The sequence below is a fragment of the Phalacrocorax aristotelis genome, chromosome 5 (assembly GCF_949628215.1).
Source record: "Phalacrocorax aristotelis chromosome 5, bGulAri2.1, whole genome shotgun sequence".
NCBI lineage: Eukaryota > Metazoa > Chordata > Aves > Suliformes > Phalacrocoracidae > Phalacrocorax > Phalacrocorax aristotelis.
In genome coordinates, this window is record NC_134280.1 from 49,030,806 (window position 1) to 49,045,429 (window position 14,624).

The 14,624-nt window shown below is 45.0% G+C and overlaps 1 protein-coding gene across 4 annotated transcripts in view; it reads right to left on the minus strand.

Moving 5' to 3' along the window:
• Positions 1-1,088: 1,088 nt before the first annotated feature.
• The window catches only part of PRR5L (proline rich 5 like), a 50,833-nt gene continuing 37,297 nt past the window's right edge, over positions 1,089-14,624 (minus strand). For all 4 annotated transcript variants that reach the window (XM_075094339.1, XM_075094338.1, XM_075094336.1 and 1 more), the window contains 2 exons: positions 13,933-14,059; positions 1,089-7,453 (listed from right to left, as the gene is read on the minus strand). In XM_075094339.1, the coding sequence (XP_074950440.1) occupies positions 7,071-7,453; positions 13,933-14,059 (510 nt within the window). In that variant the 3' untranslated portion in view covers positions 1,089-7,070. The remainder of the gene's footprint in view (positions 7,454-13,932; positions 14,060-14,624) is intronic.

Here is a 14,624-nt window from a genome sequence, read left to right on the forward strand (position 1 = left end):
CCTTGTTCAACCAGCTTGTACATTTTAATAAGCTAGGAGGGGGCCCATGGCAAATGCTGTCAGGACTCATTTAGTCTGGCATTTATTTTCATTTCAAAGAGATAGGGGACACACTTTGATGAGGGAATGACTAGACAGTGGCAGCCACTTTTTCCTGCAGTGCTGTTAAGGATGAGCCACTGCTTTCAATGAGGACTATGGGTGCAGTGGGCAGCACACCTCCAGTCTGTCGCAGGGCTTTCAGGGAAGAAAAAAGTCTAACATCTAAAAGCCAGAAAAGAGACTGATGATCTCCAGTGCCAGGCTGAACGGAGGAGCTCCATCTGCACTACCAGATGCAGTGATGCTCAGCGTTTAATAGCTGCCCACTGCTGTATTCTGAAAAAAAAAATTAGGATGGGGGGAAAAATTCACAAGAAATCCCCTCCTCTCTTCCCTCCCCAACACTCACTCAAACTTGTAAAGGAGAGTCATTCTGAATCCCTGAGATTCAAAGTCCCAAATGCACATTGGAGCTCCCCTCCCATCCCCACCAAAGGGAAAAAAAAAATTAAAGCAGGGTGTTTCTTGTAAATATAGTGTGTATATCACCTAGCAGGGACTTTTCACACATACCATCAGTCCCCTCCTTCAGAACAGCCTCTCTCACCCTCTCACCTCTTATCTGCAACCACACAGCAAATAAATGATTATTCATTGACCCTAGATGAGCCCAAAGAAAGACAGCAGGTTTAGCAGTTGTAATAGGGAAGCTGCCCCTTAGAGACAGATATGCAGGAGACAAGAGACAAGGGAGGTCTTGTTTCTGCTCCAAGAACCATTGATAAATGTTAGTCAATAAGTGTTTAGTGTGAAGTGGATTAAAAATCCACAGTGGAAAAGACTTGCTTACCAATAACATGCGTAAATCATTCTGAGACCTACACGGTAGGTGATGTATGGCACAAATTCTGTAATTTCTCACTGATATTTAATGTTTATAAATACTGTTATTTTCCAGATAGTCCTGGTGCAGTACTTGAACCCTGAGCGTCTCATAACCAGCCTGTCTGGTCTTTGAGGAGCCCAAGTAATTCTTTCATGCTTAAAAAAAAAGGTTAAAAAAAAAAAAAAAAAGGAAAATAAAATAATTTTCAGTGATGATAGCCACTGCAGAAAACTCCTGGGTGTGAGCCAATGCAGCTGTCTTCATAAATTTCAAGATCAGCAAGAATGATTCTGTGACTCCAATCTATTTTCCAGTGTAACAGAGGTTGTTACTGCACAGTCTATAATAATTATGCCACAAGAACGTTGAGCTAGCTCTTGGTATAAGTGGGAGTTAGCTCTGAAGCCTAATGACAGACGCTTCAAACAGCGACTCCCTGAATATTGCTGGAATTTATAGCTACTGCAAAGCTGCTCTGTGCTAGGGTAGAGTTTAGGGCACGTGAGACCCTTCAAGCCATTGTATTTTTGGTTTGGTGGGTTTTTTTGTTTTGGGGTTTTGGGTTGGGTTTTTTTGTTGTTTTTTTTTTTTTTTTTTTTTTTTTACAGAGTTTGATTCCCTTGTACTTACTGAAAAGTCTGATGACTAAGCTATAATTAAGCCTCTACCTCACCTTCTGTTATACCAATTATCTAGGAAAAGATTAATCTAGTCAGCTATTTCCTTTACCTGCATACATTTCTTCTTTGTTGCCCTCTCCCATATGTTCTCCCTTACAGATGTGTCTCCTACATGCACACACATATCTGTGACCCACAGAGTGTGTTGGCCGTATACAACTAGCAACTACTGACTAATAATGACATTTTTCAGTTCACTTATTTTCTCACTGGAATTGCTCTTTCTTTTTATCATTTGGGCTGGAGAAATGCAGCCCAAACTACTAATACACCCCAAGCTGCCACCGCTTGTCTACTTAGGACAGCTTTCACTAGACCTGGAGAAGTGCTTGAGGCAGGATTCGTCCACTGGAAGGGATAAACTTAACACATTAGGGAGACATGAACTGGCACAATTATACAGCACTTGCTCTCCTTGGTGGGAATAATGGTTGGATATAACTAACACAGGTACTCGAGGTATCTTCAGGTACAAGTAACGAATGAAGGGCAGCCAATTATCAGGTAGAAAGTGGCAGCTATTTTACTGCATGCAATTTTGAGCACTGTATTAATGAGAACATGCTGTTCCTTTGCTGCTAAGCTGCTTTAAAAACTGGCATTTCTGTTTGGAAGCTTTTGTTTAGTTAAGTGCTTGGTGCCCTCACTGCAAGCTGTTGGGGTAGCAAAGGGGACAGTAAGCACTCTCCAAATGGGTGGATAAGTAACAAAATCCCATTTAAGCTGTTGTCCTGCTGCCAAATCTGCCTTCCACATCTGAAAAATGAATAGGACAGCTAATTATCTTATCTTTGCTCACGGAGATACCAAATACTAGCCATGCTCTTCCCACTTTGAATTAAGAGGAAAATTTGCTGTGATGTTCTTACAGAGCTGGAGTGTTTGTGAGCAAGAAACAAGCTGACTGTGGGCTGAATTTGCAGCTCACATCCCCATGGGAAACTTGGGCACTGTTGGGCATCCATGTAAGTAAGTCTTGCTTTCTCACCTGCTTTCCTGAGCTCTGCCGCCAGACAGCCCCAAATGGGAAGTGGTGCTGGCTCTGCAGAGACCCATCCTGCACAGGGAAGGGGGCAGCCGGCAAATGCTGCCAGGCTGGCCCCCCACCTCTTTTGGGAGTTTAGATGCCTGATTCATGGCTCGATATAGCGCACACATTTCCTTCAGGAGTGGGCGGTTTACCCCAGTGGGCAGACTAACAGGAGGATGTGGTCTCCCAGCCTCCTCCACAGCCCGCTGAAGACCGCACAGCAGATTCACAGGGCTGTGGAAAGGGCCTGACTCTGGCTCAGTGAGGAGGGGCCCCGGCCTCATGCTATGGGTAGGTACCTGCTGCACTAAAATCACTGGATAAAAACACACTCACTCACTTCTGCTGGCTGCAGTTTCCACAACTGAATAGATCTTTATCTGTCTCTAAACTTCAGCTGTGAATGAGGAGAAGAGCTCACTTTCACTTGTATAGCACCAATACATAAAAATCACCCTTCTTCAGCCTTTCCTCAATATGAGAAAGACCCACAGAGAGCGCGCGTCACGGCAGGGCCCTGCCTGCAGCCCTCTGCACAGGCAGCATCTTTTGCTCTTAGCACAGAACTTGCAATTCTGGCTCTGGCAACTCGATGCAAGTCAGTGTCATCAACTTTGGCTGAGTTTCTACACTGCTCAGCTCCCCTTTTTCTTGCTGGAAATGCCCACACACAATACGAGGTGTGTGCCTGGCCCAGGAGCCCTGCTACTGGCATGGGGAAGGAGCCAGGTTGGGAAGGAATCCAGTTAGGAAAACTGGCTACTGGGTCTACAGCAGAATTAAGAAGTTTATATAAGTGCACCATAAATGCCACAATTTGTCCCTCACTAGGCACTCAGTTTCTGCTCTCTGGGACACAAGACTGCCTGTAAGAGCCAAGCATTCTCAGTCTGTTGACTCAGGGATGTCAGGACCATTCCTTCCAGGGGAATCCATTGCCATTTGGACCTAAAAAGAAAGGGCAATACCCTATCTCAGCGTCAAACCCTGCAGCGCTCCCCTGCTGCCACCAGTGCCAGCACCAAGATTTACTTCAGATAGGAAAAAAAACCAAACCAGGCTGCTGCCCACCCAGCTGGGGACTGAAGAAGCTCTGCTTGCTGGCAATAAAAACATGCTGCTTGCCTATGGGGGATGTCAGGAAAAAGGCCAGTTGTACTAAGAATAACTTTCTGCTGAGGCGCCCCTCAGTAAGTTTATGACAGAATTGTACAGACACAGAGAATAAATCACTTTTACCTTAAGAAGAAGAGACAGAGTGAAAGAAGACTGATTCGGTGAGATGGGAAGTGACTCAAATCAAGGTAATTATCCGGTTAGAAGGTAACAGACTTTGGGATGTTGTGGGAGAAATCCCTTCTTTCCATTCTGACAGCCCTTCCAGAAAGTCTTCTCAAGTGGATCACCATGAGGGTAGAAAAGACCTGCCCTGTGACCCTGTAATGGGTGTGTGACACGGTGCGCAGTGAAGAAGTGTAACCCCAGACCAGAACCCTGTATCCAAAATGCAAGTGTTTCTTACACCACAGCTCTGGCCCAGGTACGAAGTCTTTGCTCTTTGCTTCCAGGGGACTGAGCCTCTGCAGGCTGAAAGCATCAGCAGCAGAGAGCGGCCACTCAGCACCACTCCCCAGGTCTGCCCCCCATCGCCCTTTGGTGCCAGCTCCATGCTGCCATCATGACAGCCTCGGGGTGCAGCTTTCCAACCACTTCCAGGTTCACCCACTCTGCCTGTAAAAGGGATGGGCTTGCAGAGGCTTGTGCATCTCACACAGCTGTAAAAGTGGTGCTCATGACCAGACCCTCAGTGTGGTTTACAGAACAAGTTTTGTTTACTTCAGTTTACAAAGTGAAGCCACCAGCTTTAATTCTCCCTAAAAACAAAAACAACTGGGAAGTTCATGATTTAGAGTGGCTTGGTGCAAAGTTTTGCAAAGTAACAGACACAAAATCAAAATAGTTCCAATTATACAGACATGTAAAACAAGAAATTCAAGTTAAAACCAGGACTGGATTCCTATTAGCCCTAGAGATGATCCAAGAATATGTCAGGAAATAAATAAAACATTCTAATTTTCACCATAAAAGAGGGCACTGCTCACTAATCCAAATGGTTTAGGTATTTACAGAAGGCAAATGGGTGAGAGGAGAAAGAGAAGAGAAGCATTCATAAGAGTGAACTGAAATGCAGCAGGGTATCCGCTTCTGCACATGCCCCACTGTAACTAAGAGAAGGCTTTAAATCACTGCAAGGGGCCAAAGAAATTCCTTTTGAGCAGGATCAATCTGCCCCATGCTGGGGGGGACCGTGCCAAGGTAACACCAGCATGGTCTGCTTGGTTTGGCTGTCACCACAGAGATTCTGAAGCTCCACCACAATCCATGGCCACGCTGGGGCAGATGACAACAAATAAGTTGGCTTGGTCAGTCCAATTTATGAATAGGAGGGCAATTTATCCTAGAATCCACCTGAAGGGAAGACTGCTTAAATCCACATCTTCCTGGCCTCCGCCGGACTGTGCGTGCTCTGAGGAGGCGGCAGCTGGCACAACTAAATCTCTGTTCTTCAACATGTAAGCACAGCTGGCGATCAAAACACTTGGCAGTTCCACAAAGGCCAATAGCTAGGGTGCCTTAGGTGACTGCAAGAAAAAGCAGGCCCTTTCAAGTATCTCCTTCAACATTTGCAAACCACAGGAGACAAAGCAACACCCTCATTTACAAAGGCAGTGTGACTTGTGCTCATCGCTGGTATTTCTGACGCTTTGTTACAAAATAATACTCTGCTTTCTTTTTGCTGCACATGCTACTAAGGCCAAACCCTGACAGCTCAGAGCTATACTTTCAGTGCAGCCAGTGCAGCAGAAGATGCCTAATGCCCAACAGAAGCAGGGCAAATTCCGCTGTTAATTTCATAGCATGCAAAAACCATCCTGAAGGCTCATCCCAACCTTCTGTTTCCTTGTCAAGGAAGATTTATTTACAGTCAGTACCACAGGGACTAGATTTGAGTGGCAGTAGTGTTATATCCACATTTTTAATGGGATTTGACATTTAAGGCAGCATTTCAGTTTACCTCTAAGCCTGTAATTACACTTGCAAATCTGCTTAGCAAGACATCAGCAGAGTATCCTAGGGGACTGCTTGAACAGATTGGTTCTGTTCCCATAGGAGCAGCATTTGAGTACCAAGTGATGCTACAAAGCAGACACCGCAGACTGCAGTGCCTTGACACAGACGCTTGCAAACTGGACCCACTCCTAATCTTCAAAATAAAAACAAAAATAAAGACTGCAAAAAGCCCTCGCTTTGCCTTAAAAGCAACACTGTGCTGAGTCAGATACCACTGGAGGTCAGGAGCACTTCATAAGTACACTACCAAGACAGGACTCCTTTCTACACCCCACTGGTTATCTTTGGTGTCATGAAATCTGCAAGTACTAAAACTACCAGAACAGCCCAAGGATGAAATCCTGTTTGTCACCTCCTGGTCTGGCATCAGGATAGCCCAGTGCTGAGAAGCACCTTTAAATCTCCCACAAAAGTGCAGACTCTGCCCAGCATCTCCTTCCCAAAGGAATCCATTTAGATTTTCGCTTTCACTGTAGCCCTGCCACTTCCAAAATTTCGGGAGCAAATTGATGCCAAATGCCAGGATGCTCGGGACTGTGTTTTGCCCCCAGTTTACACACCCACCCCACCTTTGCACCCAGTTTACACCACCACCCCCAAAGATATGACTGGAACCAAATAAAGTACATATGAAGTACTCAGCTGGGACTCCATGTATACTCAGTTCTCTTCAGGTCTGCGGGGGGAAAAAAAAAAGTCTGATTTGTTTGGATTTGGACTTTTCATCCATGCCCATGGGAGGCAAAGTGAAGGATCTTCTTCTCTTACAAGCCACCTGAGCAGATCCTTCTGCAGGATGTAAATCCCTGAGTTCAACTTCAAAAGAGAAAAATGCAGTCCTCAGCCATCACCACCCTAGTGCCAGAAGCTAAGAGAACATTTAGCACATAGCTCTCTGCTGCAGGAACAAAAAGCAGGCAACCAGCACAAAGCTAAGAAAGACGGAGAAAAGCATTAAGAGGCTAATTTGCATCATACCAAAGAAACAGAAGGAAACCTAAGGCGAAAGGGTTTGGACTAGTAAAGGAAGAAAGCTTACAGAAGGTAGACTGTGCTGTTCAACAGCAAAACCTTTGCAGCCCTCAGTCTCATTTGGGAGCAGCCTGGTACCTCCATCAACAATGAACAGGCAAAAAAAAAAAAAAACCTAGGGCGCATTCCCAAAGAGACATAAGACCCCTCAAGGCCGTCTCAATGACATGAGCAAAACTTGAATTTTTCTTTTTTTCCCAGCAGGGATGACATGACACTTTGTCCATCTTAGTGCATTACAGTTCTCCTTTCCTCAGCAAGACTTTGTCTAGCTGACCGATGTGCAGTTCAGCTCTGCAGGGTCCTGCCTACCTTCTGCCATGACTCCTTCTGGCCCATCAGCAATACTGGGCTCACTGGAGCACTGCCTGTGGCTAAAACTGGGCTGCAGGCGGAGGCATTTGTCAGTACCGTCTGACTCCTCAATCACCATTCCTGTGTGCATCATGGAGGCCATTGCCAGGATTTGAATATCTGAGTGAGCATTGGCAATGGTGTGCCGACGGATGCTACCACATTTCTCCAGGTAAGCTTCACCCTCCTGCTCTGTCAGTGGGGTCAGGGCCATCTCGCTGGGCTGCCGGCTCGTCACCACATGAGATGAATAATTCAGTACACCAGTCTTAGGGTGGGATCTGGAGTACCGTCTCTCTGGAAGAGAAAAAGGAAGCAGGAACAGTCATTAGGGCATAGAAAAGCATCACCTGAACTGTTAGGCTGGCCTCAGGAAACAGAGAGGACTCAGCGCGCAGCCACAGTGTCCCAACTCGTTACCACCAGGGAACAGTCGGGTGCTCATTAGTTCATACTGGAAAGGACGTCTGCCTAACCCCCGATAAGGAGACATCTCCCATCCTGCAGTGAGGCAACAGTACTGATGCCTGCGAAAGAAGTGAGCCAAAAAGTAATGAGTAAAAGCAGCAAAGGGATTTTCCTCAGCATCCTGATGGTCTCTTCTCTTAGCCAGCAGGGTGAGGATTGAGTAGGAGCTCTCACATGCAGGTTCACTAAAATCAGTGACAGTGGCACAAGTCCCCAAAGAAACATTCAGTGAGGACTTGAGTTGCCATCCCTTTCTCTGGAAAATTTCTCTCAGGAGATGCCAGTAGTTGGTGTCAACATGAAAGTCCTGACGCTACATTGCACTGCCTCTCCAGCTACTTAGGGAAAGGTGGTTCTGCTAGCATTATCCCACTGTATTCTTTACAGATTATACAAGAAAAATACCATTTGATCCACTTTAAAATATATCTGGTTTTGGGGCTAGACACTGAAAACACCTAACGCTGCACACCAACAGCCCACAATAGCTCAAGGGGAAAGGCGCAGAAGAGGAAGAGTACTTGCAGAGCACAGGTGAAGGCAGTGACACAGAATTGATGGGTGCAGGGTCTACAATCTGCTCAGCAAAAACATTAAGGGGGAAAAAAAGCCTGGTTTAGAACTCAAATCCAAGGCACAGTCCCCAGTCCCATATCATGAAGCACCATTTTCATTCTGACACTAAAAGCTTTAAGAAAAGCAGAGGTCTGAGTTTGTGCCTTGGCTTACTGTGATTCACTCCCCTAGCAGGTTGAATCAGACAGTATTACTTTTCACCTGCTGTTTTCCACCGCCGTGCAGCACTGTCATGTCGTGTTAAACACCTCATGCGGTCTGTCCCCGAAGCTGATAAAGCTGTTCCCTACCCATCTCTCTGTCTCTCACCAACTTCCTTGAAGTGCAGGGTCTCATTTCATAGAGTTGGAAGCCTTTAAACCATATAAATACTGCCACCAAGACTACAGAGCATAAGAGATAGAGTAACAAAATGCAAAGCAAAGTACTTGTCACCAAAGGTTATAAAAAAGTTTTGGAAGCTTGCATCAGGAAGGGAAGCAGAAAACAAATACTATATTGTTGCAGGGAGGAACGGGTGAGCAGCCAAAACTCCACTGCTGGCAGCAGCCGAGCTATGACAGCACTTCACCCCGCTGCTGCCAGTAATACATTCATTCCAAACAGTTCCTTTCATGCTTAAGAGTGTGTGTAAGTGATTTTTGTGGCTGGTTACGTTAAATACACTGTTTAGGTGTTATCTGCAACTCAAGCCAGAGGAAGCTGTAGTGTTGGAGGGCATTGGGAAAAAGTAATTTAAGGGGGGAGCTACACAAGCATCCTTCTGCCCTGCACCCCTCCTTGCAGCTCCAGCAGCAGCAGCAGCAGGCAGGGCAGCAGCAGGCAAGCATCCTCGCACAACACTGGCATCACTGAACCCCGAGCACTGTGTTAACATTCTGCTGCTGCCCGTGCCTGGGTCTTGGCAAGTTATCCTGGCATAGACAAGACCAACATAACACTGGTGTCACTAGCAGTAGCTGCTTCTCCACCTTGACCAGGGCTTCGTCATTTCTGACCTTTGTGAACAAAGTAAAGTATTGATACCAAAAGAGAGAAGCCAATGGTAGGGGCAGTTATATACTTGCAATGTGACCAACCCAGGGTGGGATCTTGAAACGCATTTAGGTGCCCATCTCCTGCCTACATTAGGAAGTCAGACACCTTCAAGAGCTGTTCAGCCCTTGGACTGAGAGGAGAAAGAGAGCTCAGTAGCCTCTTGAGGTAATGGTTCATTGCACTCCCCCATCCTATGATTTAATATTTACATGATGTCTAACTTGCAGTGGCTTCAGCTATGCAGAGGTGTCTTAGCTAATTAGAGAGGTCTGAAGAGACTAAACTGAGCTGAGCTGTGCAAAACACTGTCAATTTTTCAGATTCCACAGCTGCAGGTTTTGTAGGCAAGGGCTGAGTCTTTGTTCTTCCCTGTTCCTATACAACACATTTAAAATTAAAACATGTTTCATTTAAACAGGGACAGCTTGCAGCCCTTCCCAAAAAGCCAGGATACACAGGAAAAAGAAAAATCATGGCCATGGACACTTAATAGATAAATAAAAATATTCCCATGAGAAAAAAGTGACAGTTTCCTGTGCAAACTTTTAGTGCTGCTGAAAGAGCCAAGCCTGATGACCTGAGAGATTAAAGTCCACTAAGATCAAGCATAATATAGGAAGCAATAATATAAAATTATTCCTGCCCAGTCTGGTGACCCTGCTTTCACATGAAGTTGCAAAGAGATCCTTTTCTATCACATCCTTGGCTGCTGTGGTAAAATGATCCACTAGTAGTTGGTAGTTACATCAACTACCATGGTAGTTTGCAGTCTAGCCAGTCTGTGTTCATCATTCCACAGACTTATACACGATATATGTACTTGGGTATATTTTTGCATGGATGGAAAATTGTAAGAGTTGAGATTGTAAAACCTGCTGGTATCAAAGGAAACAGTAATTCAGAAGACCACCCTCAGACCTATATCAGCATGGAAACAGGAGCATTGCACCACCTGCAGCACGCAAAAACAAAGCAAAGGGCCCAAGTTTGACTATACTGAAGTAATTGCTGTAACCCAGGCACCCTGCAGTGAGTTGAGCCCAGAACTGAGCAGAGGTTGCAAGCCCACCCCAGAATTTGGACAGATGTGCAGGCACTGTGCGCTGGGACTTGGTCTGCCAAAGCACAGCTGCTGTTCGTCTAAACCACGCAGCTGGTTACCAGCTCGAGCATATTTATACTAAAATTAGACCCACATTTAGTCAGCATTCACATGGCATGTTTTGTAAGTAGGCAAATAATCGATAGCAGTTTATCCCCAGCGTATATTTTAGTTTGGTGAAACCAGACTTTAACTCTTCTCCTCCCGTCTATTCTGTTATAGTTAAGCTGCTACTTTCTGTCCCAGAAACAGCAGCACTTTACTATACTCTTCTTGCCACCATGATCTTCTGAGATGATTTGCTTGATGCTAAAACAGACACTGTGCTTCAGATACAGCTGAATGTGAAACACTGTAATAGACAGCAGAAGAATTAACCAAGCGACAGAAAAGGCCAGTTTTAAAAATTACCGAAACTCTGCTGCAACTCCTCTTGCAGCAGTCTTACCCACCAACCAGGACAACGCTAGCACTTTACTGGTGGACTTAGAGACCTAACTGTTTAAGAATCCGAGTGCCTTTTATAACCTAGACCTTCATGTGTGTGAATCCCCGACCATAAAATTTCAGAGAATTTGCTACAGAGCAGGGAGGATGAAGGTGGTGGTGGTGCAAAATAAACTGAAGAGATTAAAGAACAAAGTGCTCAGATTTTATCTGATTTGCCATAGAAATTAACCAGCTTCACGGGAGCACAGGAATAGTCCAGTATCCTGCTGTCACAGCAAAACGGGTAGGAGTCCAGTGAAATGTGTGTTGGAAGCACATGTAACAGAGCTGGTGGCACTCAGTGGAAGACGATAGAATTCTTCATCCTCCCCACCAGCAAGCATTTCTCCTGAAGTTGTAGCTCTAAGCACTAGGACTGGAGAGGCTTGCGTGGGCAGTTACAGGAGGCCAGGTGTTGTGAAACTAACACAAGAAGAGGAAAGGCAGTTTGGTTGCCACCTATTAAGGCTACTCAGTCTTCAGCTTGACTGAGGAAACAGGCCTGGCTTTTGACTTCTGAATTTGCTAATGCTGTTAAGACTTCATAGTCTCTGCTCTTATTTTCTCCCCACAACAGTAGCGAAGACATTCTAAAGACGTTAAGACAATGCTTTCTAATGCCAAGGGGGAAGGCTGCAAGAAACTGCACAGACGAGCTGAGGTGCTTCCCTCCATGGAAGTTTTAAAGAAATGGCTTGCATATGACTGACCAGGTAGTGAACAAGACAGATGGACAGTGAGGAATTTCTTAATGTTTATTCTCTTTCAAGGGAGGGATGACCTGAGCCTTTCGAAGAAAAAATATCCACAGATTATTTTTGTGCAACAAAACTAAAGTCTTTTATGATAAGAATAAGGTAAAAATTAGATTAAACTCTGAACATTCATTCATTGCTTTACTTTTCTCCCTTTATTTTCTTGGCCACAAAAGGCAGTCTCTTAACTGCATAGTTTAACTAGAAATTTTATTTTATTTCTGTTTTGGTGTGTTATGGCCAGGAACATAAACTGGGAGGAGTTTCTAAGGGATTTTTTGCAAGCAAACTCAAATCAGCAGTGATGTTGGGTTAAATACACAGTGGGAATAGGGCGAGTGGTTTATCTTCTTCCCTATTTTAGGGAAAAAATTTAAAAATGGTTTCTTAGACAACTGGATCCCTCCAGCATACTCCATCCTTACAATGCAGGTGATGGCTGATTTACATGGGCAAAATAAGAAGGGTGGTAACAGAAGAGCAGGTGGGGACGCTGCCCTCTACAAAACCCCTCTGTGAGCTGTCCTGTCCCCTTTCACACGTGTCCCTGTTGCACTTCTCTCTCACTTTAAAACAATTTTAAGACACAGCAGCCTGGCAGGCTGAAGCCTTATGTGTATTCACAGCTGTGATCAGACACCTTCAGTTGCATTTCTCAACAATCGTTCGTCTTGAAGGCTCCAGTCCAGAGCGCAGTTTGGCCTCCACAGCATCTGCTGAGAATGCAAGCGTACCCAAAGCCCAACAATTCATTTCCAAAAAGCTACTACAGGAAACCTACTGGGCTTCATCATCATTACGGGCTGCCCAGTGAGAGAAGAAACTGGTTCTGAGAAAGCAAAAAGGTGACAGAAAGAGGGACAGAGGAAAAGAAAGATTGATTAGAAGTGGGAGTTAAGGAAAAGAAGCCACCACCACAGCAGCACTTTGCAAACACCAAGATTATCTGCAGAAAAGCACTGCTGTGCTGTCAATGTTGCATAATGCAAACTCAAGTCCCTTCTTCCCTCCCACTCAGCACAGGGTGGAGCAGGGGCAAAAGGCCACCCTGGAAATACACACAAATAAATGACAGCTGAAATCAAAGTAATACTATGATTTTAAAGCATGTAAACTTTACAAGGCCAGTTTGTGTGAAAAATTTTTTAAACGACACTCCCTTGTTCAACTGGCTGAAATCCAGGATGGCTAGAAACTTCACTATGGGTCAGGCAGCTACCTTTCAAAGTATCCCAGCAGCATGCAAAACAATCAAGTTCGTCAAAACTCAGCTTTTATGGGGGAATGTGGTCTACATTTAGCCTCAGGATCAGGTCTGCAAATCAATGCTGAACTGTATAACCATGTTCACTTGCATAAAAGGCATTTAACTGCCCAATAACCACAGGAACAAAAACCCTGAGCCATAGTTTGCCTGAAGTGATGCCGTGACTTTGTTACAGGCGCAATTGTCTAAGTCCCAACAAGTCCTTCTACGGCAAGACCATTTTTTTCCCTGTGCTGCTAAGGTGTAGTACAAGACAGGTTGTATGTCTCCAGCTTGCTACAATTTGCATTAAAGCAAAGGCTAAAGCTTATAAAAACAGAGGGATACGGGAGCTTGCTTCACTTGTTCTATTTAAATCTTCTTGACTATCAAATCAGTATCCCTATGCCGTTTCTTAGCCAGCCAATCTTTTCTGTCTGGCCATGTGTATAAGCAGAGCTCCTGGATTATGTGTGAAGAAGTTTTCCTCTATAAGCATCCTCTTCCTGAAGTGCAATGCCAGTTCTCTCACCTAGACCATTTATCCACAATTTAAATACAGATTTTTTTTTTCAATTTTTTTTTTTTTAAACAGAGCCCTCAGAGGGAAGACTCCATGCAAAAAAACTCTGTAATCCCTCAGAATGAGCATCTGACGGTTTTGCTGTTTGCAAAGGCTGGCTGATGCATCAGTGAGTGTGGGAATCCAGGCAGCAGAAGCAGGCTAGCAAGAAGGGACCGAGAGCAGGCAGAAAGGACCAGGTGCAGTCTCTCACCGGGCTGAGAGCAGTATGTCAGGCATGGACCATAGAGTTTTAAAAAACAGCCCATCTCCAGAGAGAGGGGGGATATCTGTGTGAGTGTGTGTGCATGCAGTGGTGGGCAGTAATAATTCACTCAGTCATGGAAAATAAAAAGCCTGTCACAAAAAAAACTACATTCATGAACATATTAATCAGGACCTTCTCAAGGGTGTTTTAGCCTTTGCCTTCTGTCTCATGGAGTTATGCACTGTCTCCTTTTCTAGCACAGACGTGCACTGCTTCATGTTAACCAACCTGTGTAACCCAACAGGAGTTTCTATACAATGCACATGTCTTACCAAGCAAGCAGGTGCTGCCAGAGAAGCTGTGATCCTCACACAAACCCAAGTATGGCGATATCACCTGCTTCACCAGTTCTTCCAGCTGCAGGTAGCCCTCACTGGGGCCAGTAGGCTCATGGACACTCTGAAATTCAAACATAAAAAGTCAACGTTACCCTTACATAGTTTTGAGTAAGATTTTTGAGTAAAGCCTGGGTCTGTCAAATATCTCTGAATTGGAATATCCCAACCATATACCAGTAGACCATTTGGAGAAGCACAGCTGATAAGCCCAAATGGAGGTTTGGGTGCTGCTCAGGTCAACCCCCTTGTTCAAGTCATAGCCATAACCCTACAGACACTGAGCAGCCAGCTGTCCTTTTTTCTGATCAAGGGATAGGAAGGTACAAGGTACACTCACACTGAGGATTTGCACAGTGTAACTACAGCAATGTAATTATACCAGGGCAGTTTAACCAGGAAGCGCCTCTTTGTAGAAAACCCTTAATACACCTTGGGCAAAGCACTGCGCTTTTCCTAGGTAGGACTGCAGGAAAAGCACCCTCTGTAGTTCAGCTCACAGCTGTAAAGATGGTAGATAACACTAACCAATTTAAAGTAATTTCAGAAACCGTTCACAGACTTAACTTCTTGCAAAGCCTCAATAAACTTTTTTTTTCTGAAGCGCATCACTTCGAGGCCCTCAAGAT